Source organism: Gobio gobio (genome assembly GCF_949357685.1).
Source record: "Gobio gobio genome assembly, chromosome: 5".
NCBI classification, from domain to species: Eukaryota; Metazoa; Chordata; class Actinopteri; order Cypriniformes; family Gobionidae; genus Gobio; species Gobio gobio.
Window position 1 is genome coordinate 5,360,264 of NC_137101.1, and position 25,136 is coordinate 5,385,399.

Sequence of the window (25,136 nt, forward strand, 5' to 3'; positions counted from 1 at the left end):
ATTTCAAATGCTCGTGCAAACAATTTTTCTAGTCATGCATTTCATCATTGAGGGTTTCTTAAAAATACTATGTAAAAACCTTGTCTCGTTCTCGTGAACCCAATCTTGTGAGAAGTGTCTCATCACACCCCTACTAAATATGTTTATAGAACTACTGTATGAAGCAGGCATATCACACTGTGCTTTTTTGCTGTTTTCCCCCCTTATATATTTTTTAAAGCAAGTGTGTTAAGGTTAGATGACGCTTGAAAGGGGTGTCAATATATATTGTTTTCTATGTTCCTGAACAGGTGCAGCACCTGCAGAAGGTTCTAACCAAAAAGAGAGACCCAGTGACTCATGTGTGCTTTATTGATGAGATCATCAAGGTGAGACAGATTATTTTTCTAATACATTTTTGCTGGAATAGGTGTGCAATTAAATTTCAGCAGTGTGGGAAGTTATGTGTATTGATATTGTGCGTATCCCATATGTGAAGAGTTTGTCCTTGATATGTAGTGATTTATTACAAAGGATTTTTGTGTGTGTCGCCCTTGCCTGTGGCTGACCTGCCTGCATAGCCCCTGCTGGTTCACTTGCTGCTGGCACATTAGCAGTAAATGACATCCTAATTGGTGTCTGCAGGTGGCTGGCCCCTCTGTGACAAGGTTATCTACCCCACACGCATACACACATGCACATGCACACACACATGCACGCACATATATCCACCGCACATTTTCAGCCAGACAGTGATGGGACAATTTTATCTACATTCTCCATTTGGTTCTGGGTGACTTTGTGAACTAGTGTGTGTTGGCGCATGCTGAGTGAAAAGAACAGTGCTTGCAAAGGCATATGCAATGTGTTTCCCCTTTGGTATCAGTGGCTCTCCATTCCTTCAAGTGGCGAATTTGGCTAATTACAGCCGGTAATTAAGGTGCTATTTTCTGCTAAATTAAGGGCTAAACTGTGAGATCAGAGCAGTTTAGGAAGGGGTGTTAAGATTTCACAAATGAATTTCAAAGAGAGCAGTGAATTAGTACTGGCCTCTAGTGATGCATTTCCTTAAACCATAAGCAGCAACGCTAATATGCGGCATAGACGTCACGTCAGGATATCTGATGCAGAATTGTAACATGGGCTGTATTTGGAATGACCCGGACAAAATTTAAAGATTTAAATTGTCAAATGCTATGACTGGATCATTATTGCAGTGATTATTATGTTTCCAGCATGTTATATGTTTGGCAACAGTTCTTCTAACCCTAATTGCTGGAGTGTGTAGCTTTTAATTTCTTAAAAAAAACATTAGGAAGACACATCATGGCCATATTCCAGGATGACAATGTCAAGATTCATCAGGCTCAAACTGTGAAAGCATGAAGAATCATTTTCACATATGAATTGGCATTGAAAGTCTTCGGGATGTGCTGGAGGAGACTTTACAGAGTGCTGGACTCTTGCATTGGCAATACAAGATCTTGACCAAAAATTGATGCACCTCTTGATGGAAATAACATCACAACATTTTATTTCCATCAAGAGATGCATCAATATTTGGTCCGTTTTTGGCATTTTTATGTTTTAATGAAAATGTGTGTCCTTAATAATTTCGGTAAATTCTTAATAATTAACATAACTTTATAAAAGCATTAATGCACTCAAGAGAGTGCTGTTTTGTTGATATGGTCATGGCTGAAGGGGGTTTAGCTTTGATTATTTTCACAATGTAGCACAAATGAACAAAGCAGAGCACATGGAATACTGCATCTCTCAACATGACCAATGAACCAGCAGCAATATCAACCATCATTTTAAACATCTCTACTTAAACATCTACGCAGTGTCTGATCTGACAAAATTGGATCACAATAAGGCAATTTCATGATAACTGCACTCGCTCATTTAAATGCAATGAGATCATGCAAAAACATGGCATACTAAGGCTTTCCTTTGCATACAGTATTTACCAAAGAATGCGTTTTTAGAATAGTTTTTTGAATGTTTGTGAGAAAGAGAAAAGGTCTGTCTTCAAACATACAGTCACTTTCGCTCTCTCTCTCTCTGTTGGTATTCCTCCCGTTCTCGCTCAGTAAACAGTTTCGGGGGAGATGAGTTGAGCGGCTTCTAATCACCTCTTGGAAATCGAGATTTTTGGTCAGAAGATTGAGGTCTGCAGAAATGGGGGGGACAGGTGGGGGCGTTTCCATGGCAACCCCTTCTCCCGCTCTCCCATAGACCTTTTTTTTTCATATTGAAAAACAGAAAGGATGAAAAAAAAAAAGTTTGAATCCAGAGTGAGGGTAGTATTGCGCAATTTGACCACTTTTCTTGTATTAGTCTCATGACGTTTTTGATTATGTAAGAAAAAATGACCCATCTGTCCAGGATGATGAAGGTAAAATAGTGCTACATCATTTAAATGTAGTGCTTGAGAATCTTGAGAAGTTCTCACATTGTGTCTAAAGTAGAAGCTCAATGGCTCTCAGTAGATAGGGACACCTTGAAATTCAGACAACCCAGAATGACTGACAGGGAGTCTTTGGGTGCTCAGAGAGCCATCAGCTCTAGATGAAGGAGGCGCCGGCATTTAAAAGGCCCCATGAAAGGTTTTGCAGGGCGGGCGCTTCTCTTGGAGCCTCACAAGGCTGTAAAAAGCCCTACAGCGCCTCTGAACCTTCAGTTTAACAGGGTGCATACTGGAGATGGGCTGCATATGCGGTATAGGAAAACACATACAGGAACTTTGTGCACAACAAAGCTGCTGTCGGATTCCCTGGAGATTGGAAAAGGTGGGTGAATGCCATGTTTTTTTGTTTTCTTTCTCTGCCTCCGCTTCAAAAGCTGTTTTCAAACTCCCACAATCTCACACCTTTATTTGTGGCTAAAACACCCCCCACACGCGCACACCCATCGGAAAGCAAAACCTGCAAACCGCTACATTTAACAGTTACACAAGTAAAACAAGACCTTCCCGTTGAATTCCCAGCTGCTTTTTATGTAGCAAACAAGTCTTCTGGCATGAGTTCATCTGCACCGATGGCCCTCTTCAGGTGTCATAAATGTGAAATTCAACTCTACATCAGAAAAGAAAAAAGCAATTGCCTGAGGTAGTGGGGCATATATGAAACGCGCTTGTATTTTACTAGAGCAAAAAGAAAGAAAAGCCAAGATTGGTTGTATTTCATTGATGATGGCACTGAAATAATGCCACTCTGTATGCCACAACCAATTGAAAATATTATGGAACATTTAGTAATTTACACTCACCTAAAGGATTATTAGGAACACCTGTTCAATTTCTCATTAATGCAATTATCTAATCAACCAATCACATGGATAGAAAGGTGATTTAAGCAATTTTGAGCGTGGCATGGTTGTTGGTGCCAGACGGGTCGGTCTGAGTATTTCACAATCTGCTCAGTTACTGGGATTTTCACACACAACCATTTCTAGGGTTTACAAAGAATAGTGTGAAAAGGGAAAAACATCCAGTATGCGGCAGTCCTGTGGGCGAAAAAGCCTTGTTGATGCTAGAGGTCAGAGGAGAATGGGCCGACTGATTCAAGCTGATAGAAGAGCAACTTTGACTGAAATAACCACTCGTTACAACCAAGGTATGCAGCAAAGCATTTGTGAAGCCACAGCACGCACAACCTTGAGGCGGATGGGCTACAACAGCAGAAGACCCCACCGGGTACCACTCATCTCCACTACAAATAGGAAAAAGAGGCTACAATTTGCACAAGCTCACCAAAATTGGACAGTTGAAGACTGGAAAAATGTTGCCTGGTCTGATGAGTCTCGATTTCTGTTGAGACATTCAGATGGTAGAGTCAGAATTTGGCGTAAACAGAATGAGAACATGGATCCATCATGCCTTGTTACCACTGTGCAGGCTGGTGGTGGTGGTGTAATGGTGTGGGGGATGTTTTCCTGGCACACTTTAGGCCCCTTAGTGCCAATTGGGAACGGCCTACCTGAGCATTGTTTCTGACCATGTCCATCCCTTTATGACCATCATGTACCCATCCTTTGATGGCTACTTCCAGCAGGATAATGCACCATGTCACAAAGCTTTTCTTGAACATGATAATGAGTTCACTGTACTAAAATGGCCCCCACAGTCACCAGATCTGTCGGTGGGGGAGTGAATACCAGCGCTCTCCTCAACCCTCAATACCACGACTGAGGTGAGACCCTTGAGCAAGGCACCGAACCCCTAACTGCTCCCCGGGCGCCGCAGCAATATGGCTGCCCACTGCTCTGGGTGTGTGTGTGTGTGTGTGTGCACTTGGATGGGTTAAATGCAGAGCACAAATTCCAAGTATGGGTCACCATACTTGGACACACTTCACTTCAATAAGTTCACGCAGTGTTGCTAAACTATTTACACAAATGGGCTACCTTCTCAGTAGCCTACAAGTTATGAAGGAAGAGAATGGCATCGACAGTTGATCATAATTCTTCCAGAGTGCAGCTTTTCCTGCATCATTGTATTTTGCGTCACATTATCACAGTATTTTTTGCGTCATAGTGTGACTGAAATAGTGCGCACATATGATATAGCCATATATATACTGTGTGTGTGTGTGTGTGTGTGTGTGTGTGTGTGTGTGTGTGTGTGTGTGTGTGTGTGTGTGTGTGTGTGTGTGTGTGTGTGTGTGTGTGTGTGTGTGTGTGTGTGTGTGTGTGTGTGTGCGTGCATGCAACACAGCAAGCAGGCAAAGCACTCGGCACGCAAACTATATGTATATAGCCGATTTATTTTTTCTTAGTTACAAAACCGAACCCGACCCGAACCCAAGGCTGTTCATTAAACATTAGCCTGAACCCAACCCGAAACCCGCACGTTTTTCGGGACCCGTCGGGCTCGGGTCAGGTAGCAGACCTCTATTCCGAATCCGTCAAATTTGGCATGGACGCCAGTGATGCGCGGGTTGATTGCGGTTACCCGCGGTTACGAGTCATCCAAAAATATTTTTAATGATATTCGGGTCATGGTCGGTCGGATCGTCAATAAATCCTTATTTACCTTTTGAATGTTGAGCGTTATTAACTTTTGAATAAATGCTGACGCGGGACAAAATGCCCGATTTCCCAAAACGTTGAACTGAGCAATGCCATTGTACCATTTTAATAGGCTACTTTTAAACGCATTTAAAGTCAGTTTTATGTATTTTCTGAGAGGGGGCGGGATTTTTGTTGGGAAAGTCGGGGGAGAGACGCACACTTCGATTAGACTGGATAAACACATGCAGCATCTTAATTGTTAAGAAAATTTAACGAAATAAATGAATAAATCAAGCCTGTATTACATAACACTAGGCTATATCATACAGCATTCAGAAAAATAACAGTTTGCGCTCCTAAGGGCTTTCACACTTTTCCAAATGTTTTCCAAATGTGGGCTGATGAATTCTTCAAGCCGGGTCGAAACATAAACATCGCGTTCATCAATAATATGCATCTGGAGCTGAAATGGAAAATGATGGGCCGCCGCAAGAACTTCCTGCTCTCGCTGCTGCACCTCTGAGCACCACGCCAGGGCCTGAAACATTTTCTCAATGGCCCAATGAGCTACGATGAGCATTTACTACTTTTAAAAAATGCGGGTCAGGAAGCGGGTCGGGTACAATATTTTCTTCTTTTTTTTTGCGGTCCGAGTTGCGGGCGGGTTAGTTGAAAACGTCGGTCGGGTGCGGGTTGTTTATACATTGACCCGCGCATCACTGATGGCCGCTACACGTTTTTTTGTTTGTTTTTTGAATAACCTTGTATGTATCATGTATGTCACATCCAATGTAATGTAATGTATCATTATATATCACATCCAAGATAAAAGTTTGTGTTTGCATAATATATGTGTGTATATATATATATGTGTGTGTGTATATATATATATATATATATATATATATATATATATATATATATATATATATATATATATATATATATATATATGCATGTATATATTTAAGAAAAATTTTATATGTGATAAATTATATACGGTATATACATGCAAGTATTTATTAAATATATACATGCGTGTGTGTGTGTATTTATATATACATAATAATTATACACAGTACACACATATATTATGTAAACACAACTGCGATTTAATCACAACTAATTTTTCCCCAGCACAAATTTTTTTGAATTCTAGATTTAAATTAAATCACAGATTGTCACTGTGGTCTCAGACTTTTGGAACCCACTGTATATATACTTATTTTCCAACATTGAAGTCTTTTTCTTTGGAGAATTCTCAAATTTGTAGCTGCAGAAATTCTGTGCGTCATAAGAGAGACTCATTTATATCACTGTACAGTCAGTGCAAACCCCTTTAGACTGATGTACTGTGAGTCAGCATGGACATTCAAAGCATTTGATACGCACAGGTGATACGCACACCAGCCTCTTTATACACACACACACACACTGAGCAGTGGTTAGATTGGCACATGATTGGCATTAGACCATATTTGTATCGTCATGATTCCCAAAAGTTTCTAGACTTCCCTATTATACACAAATGCACACAAGGCTGAGACTGACATTATTCTGTCAGTGTTGTGTGAGTGATAGCATAAATAGTGTAGGGTTCATATTCTACTCTTTGTGTGTGTTTTTTTTACCCTGTTCACTTCTAATGTCAGCCCACATTTCTTACACCAAAATGATTGTTTGATGTGACCATTTTCCACCCTTTCTCCATCTTTTAAGACTAGTGTATGTAAATAATCTGTTATAGTCTAAGCCCTTTGCATGTGAAATGAGTAAGAAGAACGCCCCTACAAAAACTTAAATCTCCCTAATCGCAATGACTGTAGTTTTTATTGAGGGTGAAATGTGAGCTGGACATCGTTTTTGAGATGTTGTGGGTTGGAGTCACTAAAGACAATCATACCAGCTTTGTTTGCGCAGTGTGTTAATGTGTTTGTTATTATGTGTGTCAAAGGCCACTGTGGTAAAGTTCAGCTCCGGCTGATGTGTGTAATGTGTTTTCTCTATCTCTTATCAGGATGGGCAGCCTGACATCTTGCACACCTTCTGGAGTTCAGTCACTCAGACGCTCTCTGAGGAGCTACAGAAAGCCACAGCTGGTGAGTTTCAGTCTGAGGTTTTTGTTTAAGACGATGCCCTGCCATGCATCTCAAAAGCTCATTCTGTGTGTGAGTGTGTTACACAAGCTCCCCTCCTGCGCCTGGTCTCTCTCTTCTCCTCCGCTCTTGCTGTCTTTTCATCACATTGCAGTCGGATTCAAACTCTATTACCCACGTACACTCTTCTGGCGTTGCTTTTGAGAAGACTGACTGTTAACCCTCTCCTCTTCTAACTGAGCTTGTAAGCTATCTCATGTATTGTTCACCTCGAGTCTGGAAGGCTTTTTAGAGAAGCGTTTACACTTCCGTAGTCTCTGACGATTCTTAAAGCTCAGACGCAGCCAATAAGTCCAGCATAAAGCAAATAAAAAATGATCTCTCCATTGAACTCAGGCTTTTATCGTCACTAAAGAGCAGGATAAATCAAGGTAGGTGTTTGGTTATAAGGGAATAAGGGGGGAAATGGAGACTAGTGGTGAACGATATACCGGTAGACATGATTAACCAATAGAAATTAGATTTTGGACTATTGTCTCTATCGCGGTAATGCTCATGTGACGTTGCTTGCACTAAAGATTATGTTTGAATGCGTTTTTTAAGCATTGTGGTTTAAAACGGGTGATTTTTAAACTGTTGAAGTCTGTTTCTCATGGCATGTGACACGAAGCCACGGCTCATAGATCGCTTGACAATTGAAGAGGGCTTTTTGCCGCCTAATCGGGCTTGAATGGTTAAATATACATACCTATGTGGCATGTATTTGTAAGTAAACAGTTATTTACTTAAAAGTTTGAAGTTAACGCAAACGGTTGAGAAAGAACAACACAGCTGGTTTTAAAGTGACAGCATCCAAATTTACCTGCTGTTTACTGCTTACTTGCATTATGTTAAACAAACACAACAAAGAGAGAAAATCTCTCACTGCTCTTGACTGATTCACTTTTGTAACTTTAATAAGAATAAACGTACACACAGTAAAGACTATGCATTGTTTTTTAAAGGTGCACAATGCACATTTTATCCAAAAAGCACTAGGCCAGTGTTATATATTTTCTTCAGTTGAGTACTACAAGTTGTGACACTATTAATGTTACAATTTTTTATAAACTACAAAAGGATGGTGTGTCATTTGATGATTCTTTGATCCTTTGTAGAGTAGATTTGTAAGTGCTGTATGCTTTAAATTAGCCTGTAACTTGGAAAGCTACCATTTCAAAGTCGTTTCTTCCACCAAGTTAGATGGATTCAATTGATGTTCCTTGGAATTGTTTTAATTGTATATCAAGTGCTTGGCTGGTAACAATGCATTTTACAGACAATTTTATCCAAATCAAAGTTCATGCATTCCCTTAGGAATCAATAACCTTGCTGTTGTTAGTGTTATGCTTTGGTAACCAAAAGGTTGTTGTTTCAAACCCCAGAAGGGACATTTCATGAGCTGTGACCATTGTTCTCTTGATTTAGGTTTCTCCAGAGAAAATGTTTTCTGGATGAACAAGTCTGGCAAATTAATACATTTAAATATCAATGCTAATTTCATTGACGTCATCTACATCATCTCGGTGGCAGTATTACAACAGAAAACCACTCTTGATACCACAGAATCGACTCATTAACGGAGCACACTGGCTTATGATTGCAACCGGTGCCAATCTCAATTAAAGTGCTAAACATCTCGGACAGCACGTCCACCCTGCGAGACACAGTAATTTAGACCTTGGCCTTGATGGTGCGGCCCTATTGATCCCTGCCTGTGTTATCACGACCTAAAGACGCTTTGTGCTTCACTCCCCCTGATCAATAGAAAGCAAATAGGAGCCTTTGCATCACTTTCATTATCCAAATGCTTCTGCATTACTCCCTCTTATAAGCCTTTATCAATCCTGATTTAAAACCTCTCAATCAAACTTGCTTTTATATTCTCAGAGCCCTAGGGGGCTCACTTTGCCAAAATACTCTCACAAAATGAAGAATGTTCAAGGTGAAGATGCCCTCAAAAAAACCTCTGAGGCTCCAAAAGGCCATCAGAAAACAGTTTAGTTCTCTTATGGACTCTGTCTTGAGACATCACTGCGCCACAAGCCTTCAAAGAAGGTCTGTTTATAAATCATTTATCGCTCCCTCTTTGTCCTAAAATACGTTTTGTGACTACTGACAGCTCCCTGCCTCTTCCCAGAATTCTTTCCTGAACTGTTTGCCTTTCAAAGAGCATGTCAAAGGATCGAGCCAGTATTCCTCTCGATGTTTAGCTTTGTCTTCCACATTGCTCAAACCCTGGGGACCCATATGAATTCATTTGCTAACAGTGCTAGTTTAGGGTCAGTTCTGCTGTTTTTATTATTAATGTTATTTTCCCTTTTCATTTCATTACTGCATCACAACATGAAAGGCAAAACCTAGACCTTGACTAACACTCGTTCATTGAACATGTCATTTTTCACCATTTCGCCACGGACATTTGTTTGTTGATTTCTGTATGCACCTCATCACCTTCCCCGAGGAAAGCTTTTCTTGACAGTCAGGGGTTGTGTTTGAACACTGCTTCATGGCAGTTTTATGAAGTGGGGAAATTTAAGCTTCACAACCAGCAATAACTCAGAAACGTAGCATCAGCTGAACATGGCTACAGCTCATAGTCAGCACTCCATCGGTAGAGTAAAACTACCGGGGCAGGCCTTTGTTTGGGTGGTGGTGAAAACAAAGATTGAAACTGTTTAAAATTCGTGTGCCTCTCCTCTATTATGCATTCATCAAATCAATCTGCATAGGAAACAATCTGCATAATATTCGTAATGAGCATTTAATCACCTGTAAAGTTGGGTTATTACCATATTAATGAATAAGTATTTTTTTTATACAATTCCATCCTTTTGACTCGCTCGTTTTCCAAATGTATTCTCCTTATCTGTTAGAGTGGTTGGAGATGAGGGAATTGTGGGGGTTTTTTTCAGCTCACTGAGGCGCTTAGAGAGGTTTTGTAGTTTTAAATCACTTCTAGATATTGTCATATTTACGACAATTTAAAAAAAAGTTGCATTCACAATTCAATTAATTTTGGATGCATTGCTTCGTGAAACTGAGATTCTGCATTGCTCACCATTCAAATGTTTGTCTCTGTAATCATAAAATGTAATTTAACGATGCATTTGTTTTATGCTACTGCAGTAGTAATGCATCTTCTAATAGGACTGCCCCCTAACAGTCGACCACATTTTAATTAGTTAGTCGCAGAAAAAAGATCGTAACACGGCTGGTGCACGAGGTGATTACAGTATGTTGGGCAGGAAATCCAAACATTCGCCTATCGTTCATGATAATTTTTGCAAAATTGACGGTGTTCCCATTGGGCTTATTTTCACTTCACTTCAATTTGAGGGGTAACGGAAACGCAGCTAATGTCAGCAAACTTACATATAATGTTCTTTCTCAGCCCTGACACTCAAACCATGTTCAGATGCCACCCCCCAGTATGTATGTAAGTAATTAAATTAATAACATAAACGTGCGATTAGTAGACCATTGGCGACTACTAGTCAACTAGAAAAATCTTTAGTCGCGAGCAGCACTGTTCTAAAATATTGCCAATATTAAAACAAAGACACAACACATGAATTTATCCATTGTCCATCTTCTCTATTTAAACACATCCTCTTCTTGATTTATTGTTCATTTGTTCTCAGCTTCATCCTTCCTGAAGCAGGCTCTGGAAGGAGAGTATCCCAAACTCTTGAGGCTTTATAATGAGCTGTGGAAGCGGCTGCAGCAGTACAGCGCGAGCATACAGGGGGCGCTAGCGAGCAGCGGTGCAGATGTGGAACTGCCAGCATCAGAGCATGACACTGAAGATCTGTTCACCCGGACCAAACCAGATTATGAGTGAGTACTACCATGATACATGCTGTAATTATTTTACGATTTGATCAAGTTTAGGTACCATACAGCAATGTACCATGATAAATTGCCACAATACTACTTATTACAATAATTCAGTGGTGGCTATTGAAAATTTACTAGAGTAGTTATACATATACACTCACCTAAAGGATTATTAGGAACACCTGTTCAATTTCTCATTAATGCAATTATCTAATCAACCAATCACATGGCAGTTGCTTCAATGCATTTAGGGGTGTGGTCCTGGTCAAGACAATCTCCTGAACGCCAAACTGAATGTCAGAATGGGAAAGAAAGGTGATTTAAGCAATTTTGAGCGTGGCATGGTTGTTGGTGCCAGACGGGCCGGTCTGAGTATTTCACAATCTGCTCAGTTACTGGGATTTTCACGCACAACCATTTCTAGGGTTTACAAAGAATGGTGTGAAAAGGGAAAAACATCCAGTATGCGGCAGTCCTGTGGGCGAAAATGTCTTGTTGATGCTAGAGGTCAGAGGAGAATGAGCCGACTGATTCAAGCTGATAGAAGAGCAACTTTGACTGAAATAACCACTCGTTACAACCGAGGTATGCAGCAAAGCATTTGTGAAGCCACAACACGCACAACCTTGAGGCGGATGGGCTACAACAGCAGAAGACCCCACCGGGTACCACTCATCTCCACTACAAATAGGAAAAAGAGGCTACAATTTGCACGAGCTCACCAAAATTGGACCGTTGAAGACTGGAAAAATGTTACCTGGTCTGATGAGTCTCGATTTCTGTTGAGACATTCAGATGGTAGAGTCAGAATTTGGCGTAAACAGAATGAGAACATGGATCCAACAGCCTTGTTACCACTGTGCAGGCTGGTGGTGGTGGTGTAATGGTGTGGGGGATGTTTACTTGGCACACTTTAGGCCCCTTAGTGCCAATTGGGCATCGTTTAAATGCCACGGCCTACCTGAGCATTGTTTCTGACCACGTCCATCCCTTTATGACCACCATGTCCCCATCCTCTGATGGCTACTTCCAGCAGGATAATGCACCATGTCTCAAAGCTCGAATCATTTCAAATTGGTTTCTTGAACAAGACAATGAGTTCACTGTACTAAAATGGCCCCCACAGTCACCAGATCTCAACCCAATAGAGCATCTTTTAGCCAGCAGCCATATCACCCTGTAGCCCAAGACTGGTTTCCCTCTGAAGCTAAGCAGGGCTGAGCCTGGTCAGTACTTGGATGGGAGACCAACTGGGAAAACTAGGTTGCTGCTGGTAGAGGCGTTAGTGAGGCCAGTAGGGGGCGCTCACCCTGTGGTCTGTGTGGGTCCTAACACCCCAGTACAGTGATGGGGACACTATACTGAAACAAGCACCGTCCTTCGGATGAGACATTAAACCGAGGTCCTGACTCTCTGTGGTCATTAAAAATCCCATCGTTAAAGAGTAGGGGTGTAACCCCGGCATCCTGGCCAAATTTGCCCATTGGCCCCTGTCCATCATGGCCTCTTAATCATCCCCATATATATTCGATTGGTATCATCCCTCTGTCTCCTCTCCACCAATCAGCTGGTGTGTGGTGGGCGTACTGGCGCAATATGGCTGCCGTCGCATCATCCAGGTGGTGCTGCACATTGGTGGTGGATGAGGAGTTTCCCCCCCTTCTATATGTAAAGCGCTTTGAGTGCCTAGAAAAGCGCTATATAAATGTAACAAATGATATAATTATTATTATTATTATGTAGTGGAACGGGAGCTTTGTGCCCTGGATGTGTATCCCACAAATCTCCATCAACTGCAAGATGCTCTCCTATCAATATGGGCCAACATTTCTAAAGAATACTTTCAGCACCTTGTAGAATCAATGCCACCTAGAATTAAGGCAGTTCTGAAGGCGAAAGGGGGTCAAACACAGTATTAGTATGGTGTTCCTAATAATCCTTTAGGTGAGTGTATTTTGTAGAAACTGTGATTTCCACGGTAAGTTTTTTTTCAAGGTGAGCCCATACTAAAGCTTTGTTTTTAGTACAAAATTGCAACTATCAAACATTTTAGGATGTTAAATGCAAGCAGTCAAACAGAAATGCCACGGTTTACTCATCATAAAAACGAGAAGATCATTATCTACACAAGCTATCATCTTCCTAATCATTCCTGGTGGCGCAACAAAGAATCTGCCTACCCGCAAAGTGCTCTCATTAATCAGACCGCGTTTCTGCCTTTTACCTGAATGGAGAGATGCATTAGAAAGCAAAGAAGCCTTTCTTCTCTCAGACACATTGTCAAACAATCTCCTAGAATGCATCACCGTTTCTGCCACTTCTCTGATCAAACAACCAGATCCCAAAAATGACAATTGTCCCCTAAACGGCCCACGTTTTACGCACAGTTGCTCCTATCGCATAATACAGCTCAAAAAATCAAGATGCATGACACAGCTGACAACCAGCAATTAAAGCCAAGATTATTAGAGCAACTCGTCAAAAACTAGCAAATGTCAGGGTGATGTAGGGGGTAAACTGTCGTCTTTGTATTTTATTTTGCAGAAACTCAGTAGATCTATATTTGGCTCACGTAAAATTCCTTCTTTGTGGTGGTTCTGTGTGCTTCTGTGCAACATTGAAAAGCATTCGCCCGAGTTACGTTTAGAGAGAATGAAAGAAATGAAAAAAACAAAACAAAGTGATGCTATTGTTATGGAGAAATCTATCATGTGTTCATTTACTGAGCCCCCTTTTGTCCTCCAGTCAGGTTCATTTGGTTTTTAGTTTCTGACATTAATGATGCTGAGCCCGTTTGACAGCAGTGTCAAGGTTTCTTTTTTTGTTGTTGCTTTTAAGCATTTTGATGAAAACGCAATCGTGCATAATGTATGATAATGAATGACTTTTACCCTCTAATTTACATTATTTGTCCAGTTTTTTTGTAATCATTATTCTCAATGGTGATTATCATTACTGTAATATGGTACAATAATAACTTTTTTTTATTTAAATCAGCATAAAGGCAATACGACTAATACTATCAAGTCAAGTCAGCTTTATTTCTAGAGCGCTTTTCACACACAGATGCTTCAAAGCAGCTTTACAGTGATGATAGGAAATTAATTTAGTTTTAGATGAAAAGCTAAAGTAAGTTTTTGATTGATTCATTTCTGTTGTAAAAACTGATTTCAAAATATAAAAACGCATGTAAAAAAATATTATTGCACAAAATGAAAACAATAATGTAAATGTAAGTGTGAATCAAAAAATTAAAAGCTCTTAAATGTCTTAGTGTGTGCTTTGGTCATAATTTAGACTTTAAAAAAAAAAAACTAATTTCAGCTTTTTATCTCATAATTACCATCTTAATTTAGATTTTTAAGTCATAATTTTTACTTTAAATCCAACATTTTTAATTTTTATCTCAGAGTTTTCTAAAGTCCTAATTTCAACTGTTCATCTCACAATGACTTAGCATGTCATATTTTTGACTTTTTATCTAGTAATGAGGACTTTTAAAATCATATTTTCAACATTTTATCTTATAATTATGACTTAGCATGTCGTATTTTCGACTTATCTCACTATTATGACTTTTAAAATCATATTTTTGACTTTTTATGTAATAATGAGGACTTTTGAAATATTTTTAAAAATTTTATCTTATGACTTAGCATGTCGTATTTCTGACTTTTTATCTCACTATTATGACTTTTAAAATCATATTTTCAAAATTTTATCTTATAATTATTACTTAGCATGTCGTATTTTCGACTTATCTCACTATTATGACTTTTAAAATCATATTTTTGACTTATTTAATAATGAGGACTTTTGAAATATTTTTTTAACATTTTATCTTATAATGACTTAGCATGTCGTATTTTGACTTTTTATCTCACTATTATGACTTTTAAAATCATATTTTCAACATTTTATCTTATAATTATTACTTAGCATGTCGTATTTTCGACTTATCTCACTATTATGACTTTTAAAATCATATTTTTGACTTTTTATCTAATAATGAGGACATCTAAAATCATATTTTCAACATTTTATCTTATAGTTGACTTAGCATGTCGTATTTTTGACTTTTTATCTCACTATTATGACTTTTTAAATCATATTTTTGACTTTTTATCTAATAATGAGGACATCTAAAATCATATTTTCAACATTTTATCTCTTAATTATGACTTTATGATAATTGAAATGAGCTGATCAGTAATATAGTTGAAGTGTCCCCAACTGAGCAAGCCAGAGGCAACGGTGGCAAGGAACCCAAACTCCATCAGGTGACAGAATGGAGAAAAAAACCTTGGGAGAAATTAGGCTCAGTCGGGGTGCCAGTTCTCCTCTGGTCAACGAACAAACAGTATATGATTATGATTCTGGCAACATTACAGGTCAGAAGTCATATTAGATCGGAATATTCGTAGGATCGGAGTCATCACGCCGGAGACGGTATATTGGGATGTCGTGTAGCTGAGGCATTTATTAGATCAGAATATTTGAAGGATCAGAGTCATCACGCCGGAGACGGGTTTAGTGAGGATGCCGTGTCTATGAGGCAATTTCAGGGGGAGTCTAATTGACACGGTCTCTGCAGACATTTCAGGGATACGTGTTGGTCATGTCTAGGTTCAGGGCCGCCATCTGATCTGGATACGGCCCGGATCCGGCTGACTCCAGTCGACCTTGGAATAAACAGAGAGACTAACATTAGCGTAGATGCCATTTTTTTATGATGTAACGAGTACATCAGGTGTTATGGGAAGTATTCCCGGTTCCGGCTGACCTAGTTAATGCAGCCTAAATGCATTATATATCATGATGTATATATCCCATTTTAAAAATGGTTTTATCATAATGCAAAAAATCTCATTGTCATCACTATAATGACAATTATCAAATAATATTCCTAATTTTCAGACTTCACAATATAATGAAAGGTCTGAAACTTTTAATGAAAATGGTAGCCATTGGGGAAACCGTATTACTTCAGTCATATCGCAGTTATGCTTTTATCAACAATTGGTCAAACAAAAGAATAATTATTGTAAATGAAGAAGCTGTCAGCCAGGAGAACTAATTTACAACGGCGAAATCAAATGCTAGGGGCTTTGATCCCTACTGAGATGACGAGTGTAAGTAGGCTACCGTTTCATTAAGGGCCATTCGATACTTTTGATTTAGTCTAATTTGTAATTATCTCTACGGGCAGGCCACTGATTAAATTTACAGATTTAGGTCAGTGAAATTTCACACATACACACTGAGTATGTGACATACATGTCACGTGTTTATCAAAATAAAACTGTGTACTCAGAATACATAAAGTGATAATAGTCAGGAACATTGGAGATGACATGAAGGTACATCAACTGCCAGAAAACACTTTGTCTTTGCACATGTTGTCATTTACTTATGCAACTCTTTTAATGTGTTTTTTTCCAGTCCAGAGAAGGATCTGAAGGATTCTCTTCAGCCATATGAAGCAGCGTATCTGTCCAAATCTCTGTCCCGCCTCTTTGACCCCATCAACCTTGTTTTCCCTCAAGGGGGCCGAAACCCCCCCTCTAACGATGAACTGGACAGCATCATAAAAACAATAGCCAGGTACACCTCCAAAATACATTATAACTCTGTCATTATACCGCCTTCTAAGATCTCTTACCTGCACTCAGATATCCCTGTTTATTTGTCAGCGAAAATCAGACTTTTAACAGATCGAGCTTCCGCATTTGTGTATTCCCACCCAACAAACAGTCAAATCAACAGAGGGGTGGTGCCAAAATCAAACGTGCATTACGGGTGTTTTTTGGCAAAAGTAAATGCCACAGCCTGTAATCTGTTTTCTTTAGTCATGTAGCACTGATTAGAAAAACCTACTAAATACAGCCAAGTTTTATTAAAGCCCATCTTGCCAGTGGTGAATTACACCCTTTTAAGGAAGCAATGCATGTATTCTTGATAAGGAAGACGGTCCCAATATTAAAAAGCATTGATATAATCCATTTAATACTATAACACATTGATATAATAAACAGCCCAATCTATATGCAGACGGACTAATAATGGGCTGGAGAATTGATGGTGATTAGATGGGATAGCTCACCCAAAAATGAAAAATTTGCCATTAATTACTCTGCCTCATGTCGTTTCAAACCCTTAAGACTTTGATTCATCTTCAGAACAGAAATGAAAATATTTTAATGACATCTGAAAGATTTCTGTCCCTCCATTGACAGCTACGCAACTACCACATTTTGACGGTTCAAAAAGTTCATAAAGAGATGGTAAAACAAACCCATTAAGGGTTTTAGTCAAAATTTTGAGGGGTTTAGTCAAAATTTTCTGAAGAGACAATCACTTTATATGACGAACAGATTGAATTTAGGCTTTTGATTCACATATAAACAGCGAACATAAACAGAAGCTCAACTGACCCTGCTTGACACACGAGAACCAACCTCTTGCGGAAGTTCAAACGTGACACGAGAATGAACCTCATTGGTTGTCGCACATCAAGCAAACATGCTTGAGCTTCCGTTTACCACAACTGATGAGTGTGTTGATGAACATTTATATGTGAATAAAAGCCTAAATTCAATCTGTTCATCATATAAAGTGATAGTGTCTCTTTAGAAAATTTGGACTGAACCAATTCATATGGATTAGATTTATGATCTCTTTATGCACTTTCTGAACCGTCAAAGTGGTAGTTGTGTAGCTGTTAATGGAGAGACAGAAATCACTCAAATATTAAAAAATATCTTCATTTGTGACCCGAAGATGAACGGAAGTCTTACGGGTTTGGAACAACATGAGGGTGAGTACATTATGACAGAATTGTAATATTTGGGTGAACTATACCTTTAACCAGGGCTCGACATTAAGCCTGTTCACACGCTTGTCCTTCGGACAAGTAAATCTGTCATTCACTTGTCCGAGTAAAACATTTGCTTGTCCGGATTTTTTTGGTAAATATAATCTATACTGAAGCAATATTCTCACAAGTGTTTAATCAGCTTTGACATATTTAAATATGCATATTTGTCATATTTGTACCTTTTTATAAAGGGCATTTTTTCATAATCTTATTAAATATAGGATATGCTTCAGCTTTCCTTTTATATTCTTAAATTTGATCTATAAATTAAATTAGAATAAGACACTATAGGCTGTTACCAATCAAATTAAATCATTTACACTGAAAAATTACAACTGCATTAAATAATGTTATGAGATTATTTTAAATATTTTTGAATATACAAATAAGAAATGTTGGAAAGATGAAACTAAACCACCAGTAGGTGGCAGCAGGTGACCGTCTTAATGAGTGAGTCATTGAGTCGATTCAGTGAAACGGCTGAATCATTCATGAATTTGGCAGTCGTTTGCGAATAGGTCATTGAATCTTTGATTCAACTGATTCCTTAAAACGCTGAATCATTCACTAACACACACTTGCTGTGAGATGCGTTACGGTTCTGCTGTGATATTTGATTGGAACTATTTTCGCTGCTGAAATAGAACAAAAACAGTCCATATTCCTTCTAAAATGTAAGTGATTTAATGTTAAATAATTGTTTATGGAACTGGCGTATGAAATCAGTGTCATTTTCAGTCGTGATGGTATTCAGGAAAACAACACTCTTGTTAGTGTAATGTTGCTTAACTGTATCATATGTTATAAATATAAAAACTGCACAATTTTAACTGTGTATGTTAACTGAGTTTCTTTGTGTGAGTGGCGCTCATTTGTTTTCGATTTTCTTCTCGAGAGGCTGCGCGAGCCTCAACAGCACAACCTTGTTAACGTCAGTTCGTTTTATATTATCCACTATCGATCTCCACTTACACTAACTGAATGCAGAATCATTATTGCACTTTGGTGATTCCCTAGTTATTTTTTGTTTTGACGTTTTAACCAGGATACTTGTCCGTCGGGCAAGTAAAATTGTTTTTCACTTGCCCCTTCAAAAAATCCACTTGTCCCGGACAAGCGTTAATGTCGAGCCTTGCTTTAACCATAAACAGACTGCTGACACTGTTTTTTTATTGACTGTAAGTTGTTGATAGTTGATCCTGTATGTTTTTTTTTGTACGTTAGTGAGCTGAATGTTGCATCAGTGGATTCCGGCCTGACGATCGCAGTGGCCAAGAACGCGGCCAAGACTGTGCAGCTCTTCTGCGTCAAGTCAGAGCAGTTGGTAAGACACACAGACACACAGGGATAATGAGCTAGGTTGAGCGGGAGGCTGTCTGCTCTCATGCCCCTCAACCCTGCCAGGGAGGTGACATACACGGTAGGCGAATGAGCTAATTATGAGAACTGGGGAAGGGTGGGGCTCATCTCAACAAGCGTCAGAGAATCAGTGCACCTGCTGAGGGCCGTGACCTGGACAAGAGGCAGGGAGGATCCCAACCTGCCTAGTTAGAGGCGCCAGTTGCTTTGGTCTATAAATCAGGCGAAGGTGAGAGTCAGATTGCATCAGAATGCAATGCTTGGTCAGTAGTTGCTCAACTAACAAATAAATACCAGTAATTGGATGAAAAAATGGTATGCAGCACAATGTTCATGCAATTAGTTTACTAAATGCACTTCTCTGTTGTTATTTTGTGGGCATTGGATGTCAAAATGACATCTAAGTGCCAGATTTACTAACAGCTTGTGTCAGGGCAAACCCTCTTTTGGTGTTAAAAAACTACTGTCAAGATTTACTAAAGACACGCAGTGAAAAATTGTGGGCATTTGTTTTTGCGGCTGACCTTATTGCATATGCATTTGTAGGAGTTTCCCTTTCAGACGCAAAATGTATGGGAGGGGAGTATTTAAATGAATCGTGTAAGGTTTGCTCTTGTCAATTTACTGGTGTTTGCGCCATTTATTTACCGTCTGGCCCTAAAACTGTAAATGCATCTCTTGTCCTGAGGTATTAAAGTGGTCTGTATGGCTTGAGTCTCCATCTGAAAGTAAACAGTGACTAGGGGTCCGTTCTTCGTACCTCGCTTAATACATCTGAGATGATTTGACAGATCCCAGATCTTCTAATCGTGATAACTGATCTCTGGCTAATTTGGTTCTTCAAACGAATTTGCAGATTGGATTAAAATATCTGTTCCTGTGTTCCCTGAAGAGGGCAGATGCATCGATGCTCTAAACCACGATCAGCAATGCAGCGATTGGCTGGTGGCAAGACAACAACGTAATGATATCATATAATTAAAAAAGCCAATTAAAAAACACGCATTTATGGATCTTTATAAGGAAACAGACAAACTACCAAAACAACATAAAAGTTATAATAGATAAATTAAATGTGCTCTGTTGTTTTGTTTTTTTTAACATTCCCAATTATTTATATTCACGATTTTATAGTATTTGTACACCCTTTACATTTTTATTTGTTGGTATTAGCATTTCATTTTTAATTCAATTTGAAGCAGATTTGTTACGTGGCATTATTAAAGTTTCTTAAGGGTCAAGATCAAGATATCTGCATCGAGCCATCCCATAATATCCCTCATTACTCGAATTAGTGCAGGGCTAAGAATAACTGTACATGTGTGTAAACCTCCAATACAATTATAAAGTAATTATTCCATCACAAATAAATCTCTCAATCACGTGGCTGTGTCTATAGTATTATACACAACATTATAATATTATTTTCATTTAAAATTATTATTGCCCCTGGTTCAGTAATGAACTCTTGTAATAAAGTAGCAGTGGCTGGGACAGATTTTTTGTATCACCTCAAGATGCAATCTAATCCTGTTTGTAGGAAATAAGCTGCTCCCGAGCAGGTTTGAGCTTACGGACCTGTTGCTATGAGCTTCGAAGAACCAAACAATCCAAGATCATGCCAAATCGTCAACAATCAAATCCAGCTAACTGAGTTAGCGACATATGAAGAACGGACCCCGGTTTCCCAATGATCCATCCCCATTGAGTTACATGAATACAACAGGCATCACAAACATTTCAATGAAATCCTTAATCAATAAATCAGTAGATACTGTATATCGGGTTTGAGTTCTGATCTAGCTTTCCAAGAATTAAAGGTCCTGTTCTTCGTGATCCCATTTTTCAAACTTTAGTTAGTGTGTAATGTTGCTGTTAGAGCATTTATAATACCTGCAAAATTATAACGCTCAAAGTTCAATGCCAAGCGAGATATTTTATTTAACAGAAGTTCCCTTTCAAAGCCTACAGCGAACGGCCGGTTTGGACTACATCCATGTACATCCTGCTTTAATTACGTCAGTAGAGCAGTATGTCGACTAACCTCCGCCCACAAGAACACGCGAGAAAGGGGGCGTGGTCTTGTTGCTCCCGCGTGGAGAATAGGAAGTGTTGCGTTCGGTTGCGTTTGTATAGTTTGTTTGTCGCCATGTCGTTGAGACGCTGTTATTTTCATCGCGGAGTCAAGTCACCTTTGTTTGGCTTTCCCAGGGACGCTGTACTTAGAGATCATTGAGCGCATGCATCCCCGTTATGGTGAGAGGCGTGACCTTTCCGGTAACGTGCGCTCTGCGTGCCCTAAGCTGCTGTCGAATCACAACACGGGAACCGCTGGCACAATCAGAACTCGTTACGTATTTCTGAAGGAGGGACTTCATAGAACAGGGAAATCTTTCAAGCCGTTTTGAGGACAGTGAAAACAGCGGTATACAGATAAGTAAATTGTGTGAAAAATACTGTGTTTTTTTACACGCGAAACATGAACACATGTTATATTGCACACTGTAAACACAATCAAAGCTTCAAAAAAACACGAAAAACGGGACCTTTAAAGGGTTAGTTCACCCAAAAACGAAAATTCTGTCATTAATGACTTACATGTCGTTGGACACCCGTAAGACCTCCGTTCATCTTTGGAACACAAATTAAGATATTTTAGTTGAAATCTGATGGCTCTGAAAGGCCTCCATTGGCACAATACACTTTACACTCTCAAGACCCTTAAAAGGCACTAAAGACGTCGTTACAAAGTCCATCTCACTAGTGGTTCTACAATAACTTTATGAAGCGACGAGAATAGTTTTTGTGCGCAAAAAACCCTAAATAACGACTTATATAGTGATGACCGATTTCAAAACAATGCATCATGAAGCTTCGAAGCGTAATGAATCAGTGAGTCGATTCAGCAGTTTGGATCGCCAAATTCACGTGATTTCAGCAGTTTGGCGGTTTGACACGCGATCTGAATCATGATTTGACTCGCTGATTCATAACGCTTCACTATATCACTATATAAAGACTATATATAAGTCACTATATAAGTAATAAATTTAGGTTTTTTTTGCGCACAAAAACTATTCTCGTCACTCCATAAAGTTATTTTAGAACCACTGTAGTGAGATGGACTTTTGTAACGACGTCTTTAGTACCTTTTATGGGTCTTAAGAGTGTAAAGTGCATTGTGCCAATGGAGGCCTTTCAGAGCCATCAGATTACAACTAAAATATCTTCATTTGTGTTCTGAAGATGAACGGAGGTCTTACGGGTGTCCAACGACATGAGGGTGAGTCATTAATGACAGAATTTTCATTTTTGGGTGAACTAAATCCTTAAACAGTCAATCTGTCGTGCTTTCCAAAGATTCTCCAAAGGGACATTTCATGGCAATGTTAAAACTTTGATATCGACCTTTTAAAATTGAATTTCCAGGCCTGGAGAAAAGTCATAGAAATAATTGTAGCAAGCATAATTTTCTTGTTGTACTTGGCTCTAAATATTTCATAATTTAGAACAGTACGGTATTTTTTATTGATCCTGAAATTGATCAAGTGTTTGATTTAGGTTGGAGGACGGGTTAGGCAGGACGGTCTCTATCAGATAATTCAATTTTTGTCCTCGTCCAGTAATCATGAACACCTGAAAAAAAAACGTTAGGGATATTTACCTTTAACTTTCTGGCCTTTTTAAATAACTTTTTTTTTTTTATAAAATCATGTCCGACCCTACATTATATCTTGCTGAATATTGTACTTCACTCTGAGTTCAGTGTGTTTCGAATACTGATTCATTTGTTTTGATTTCTTTTATTTTCCTCTCAGCGGTTTAAATAGCCTTTCAGCTTTAGTGAAATGACTCAACTTGCTCATGTAGGTCTATCTCCATTCACTGTGAGCGCTAGGTGTGATTGATTGTGCCTGGCCAGGGAGGGTGTGATTGGATTAGTCCGGTGTCTGTCCTCGAATCACTGGCCCACTGACTCAATCTGTCTTATGTCAGCAAGCAGATGAATAACGAGAGTTTGGTTCTGTTCTTTCTATCAGTACAGATGTGTGCGATGAGCCATCTGAACCCTGTGAGCTCAATTCAAGGTCAGTTCAGAGCCAAACCTTGACCTCTCTTTGGACTTGCTTCAGGAAATGATATCATAGTAGCATATTGCATAAATCTCTTAAGCAGGCCTCACAATCTAGGGAACAAGAAGATCTCCAAGACACACAGATGGTTTCTTTTTGATTAAACCCCGCTTAACACAGGCAGCATACAGACTCCATCAGTTAATGGATGGATATAAATGAAGACAAAGTGAAGGACTCTATATTGACCTCTCATACCCTTCCTGCTGTGATAATGGAACGGAGCTTAAAAGTGCACTTGCAGGGAGAATGATTTCTGAAACGTGGCGAAAATTGCTGTCCAATCTGCCGTATGGATGGCAGCCCCAGGCTTTAAGAGTGCAGCTTTCATCACAAAACTTCTCTGTATAATTAATCCAAGCTGAAGCCGGTGTCCTGATGATGCACATTGTCATTGTCCAGTTGGATGACGCAATTAATGCCAGCTTTCTTCAGTAGCTACGCTAATAAATCCTGTATAGTTTAACTTTGACTATCAATGGGCGTACCCCTAATGGACGTTTTTGGAAAAATAAGTCCGTGTTTGTAACTTAAAGGCTTAGTTCACCCAACATTAATTACTCACCTTCATGTCTTTCCAAAAGACATGTCCCGTCTTTCCCGTAAGACCTTTGTTCATCTTCGGAACACAGATTAAGATATTTTGATGAAATCCGAGACCTGTCTCCATAGAAAGCAATTTAATTACCGCTTTCAAGGTCCAGAAATGTGGGAAAGACATCGTTAAAATAGTCCATGTGATTCCATTGGTTCAACCTCAATGTTATGAAGCGACAAGAATACTTTTTTGCGCAAAAAACAAACAAAAATAAACACTTTATTCAACCATCTCTTCTTGTCTGTGCCAGTCTTCTGCGCTGTTGACGTAGTGTAAACAGTGTTGTGCTTTCGAGGTCTACCATTGGCTAACTCCAGCGTCAGAATCACACAAATGTGTCGTGGTGCTCATGTGAATATCGTCGGCCAATGGCAAGCCGGCGTTCTGCCATATCGCTTCGAAAGCACTACACTGAATTTACTATGTCAACAGCGTAGGAGACTGGCACAGACTAGAAGAGATTGTTGAATAATGTCGTTATTTTGGGGGTCTGACAAGCCAGACCCATATCAAGATGTTGGGTCTGGGAATACACCATTGGCAGGGCTCAATCCGAGGGGTGGGATAAACGGTTGTTTTTCAAATTCCCTCTGCACGCAATAGGATAGCGCTCCAACCAGAGTAATGAAGAAGGTGATGAAGTCAGAGCGACGTAAATTAGTCAATAGGGGAAATGAGTCCATGACTTCAGTGCCGTTCTTTTCTCAAAGAAAAGCTTAACTCCAAGTCTTCCAGAATCGTGGCCAAAGCCGATTCGAAAGACCGCTGTTCGCCAGCAGCAGCAGTCATCTTCTTTGTTTTCAAGTAGCAGGGAATTCATGTGAAACCGTCACAACTCTGCCGTCATTATGTTAAGCCCGCCCACCGACTCTATACACGATGTGATTGGCCTGACTAGAGTTTGGTGTTTCAAGCTCGCAAGCCAACGGAGAGTTGCTAGACTCTCAGCCAATTACGTATGCTAGGGTGCGTCTAGATTTCTAGGCTACGGGTTTTGCGCATAAAACATATTCTCATCGCTTCATAACATTAAGGTTGAACCACTGTAGTCACATGGACTACTTTAACAATGTCTTTCCTACCTTTCTGGGCCTTGAAAGTGTTAATTAAATTGCTGTCTATGAAGAGGTCAGAGAGCTCTCGGATTTCATCAAAATATCTTAATTTGTGTTTCGAAGATGAACGAAGGTCCTATGGGT

General features: G+C 39.4%; 1 protein-coding gene across 3 annotated transcripts in view; it reads left to right on the forward strand.

Annotated features, from left to right (window-relative positions):
- cog5 (component of oligomeric golgi complex 5) overlaps nucleotides 1–25,136 on the forward strand; it is a 124,395-nt gene that overhangs the window by 71,509 nt on the left and 27,750 nt on the right. For all 3 annotated transcript variants that reach the window (XM_079817832.1, XM_079817831.1, XM_079817833.1), the window contains 5 exons: nucleotides 291–368; nucleotides 7,013–7,094; nucleotides 10,775–10,970; nucleotides 16,413–16,574; nucleotides 19,072–19,171. In XM_079817832.1, coding sequence (XP_079673958.1) covers nucleotides 291–368; nucleotides 7,013–7,094; nucleotides 10,775–10,970; nucleotides 16,413–16,574; nucleotides 19,072–19,171 — 618 coding nt within the window. The remainder of the gene's footprint in view (nucleotides 1–290; nucleotides 369–7,012; nucleotides 7,095–10,774; nucleotides 10,971–16,412; nucleotides 16,575–19,071; nucleotides 19,172–25,136) is intronic.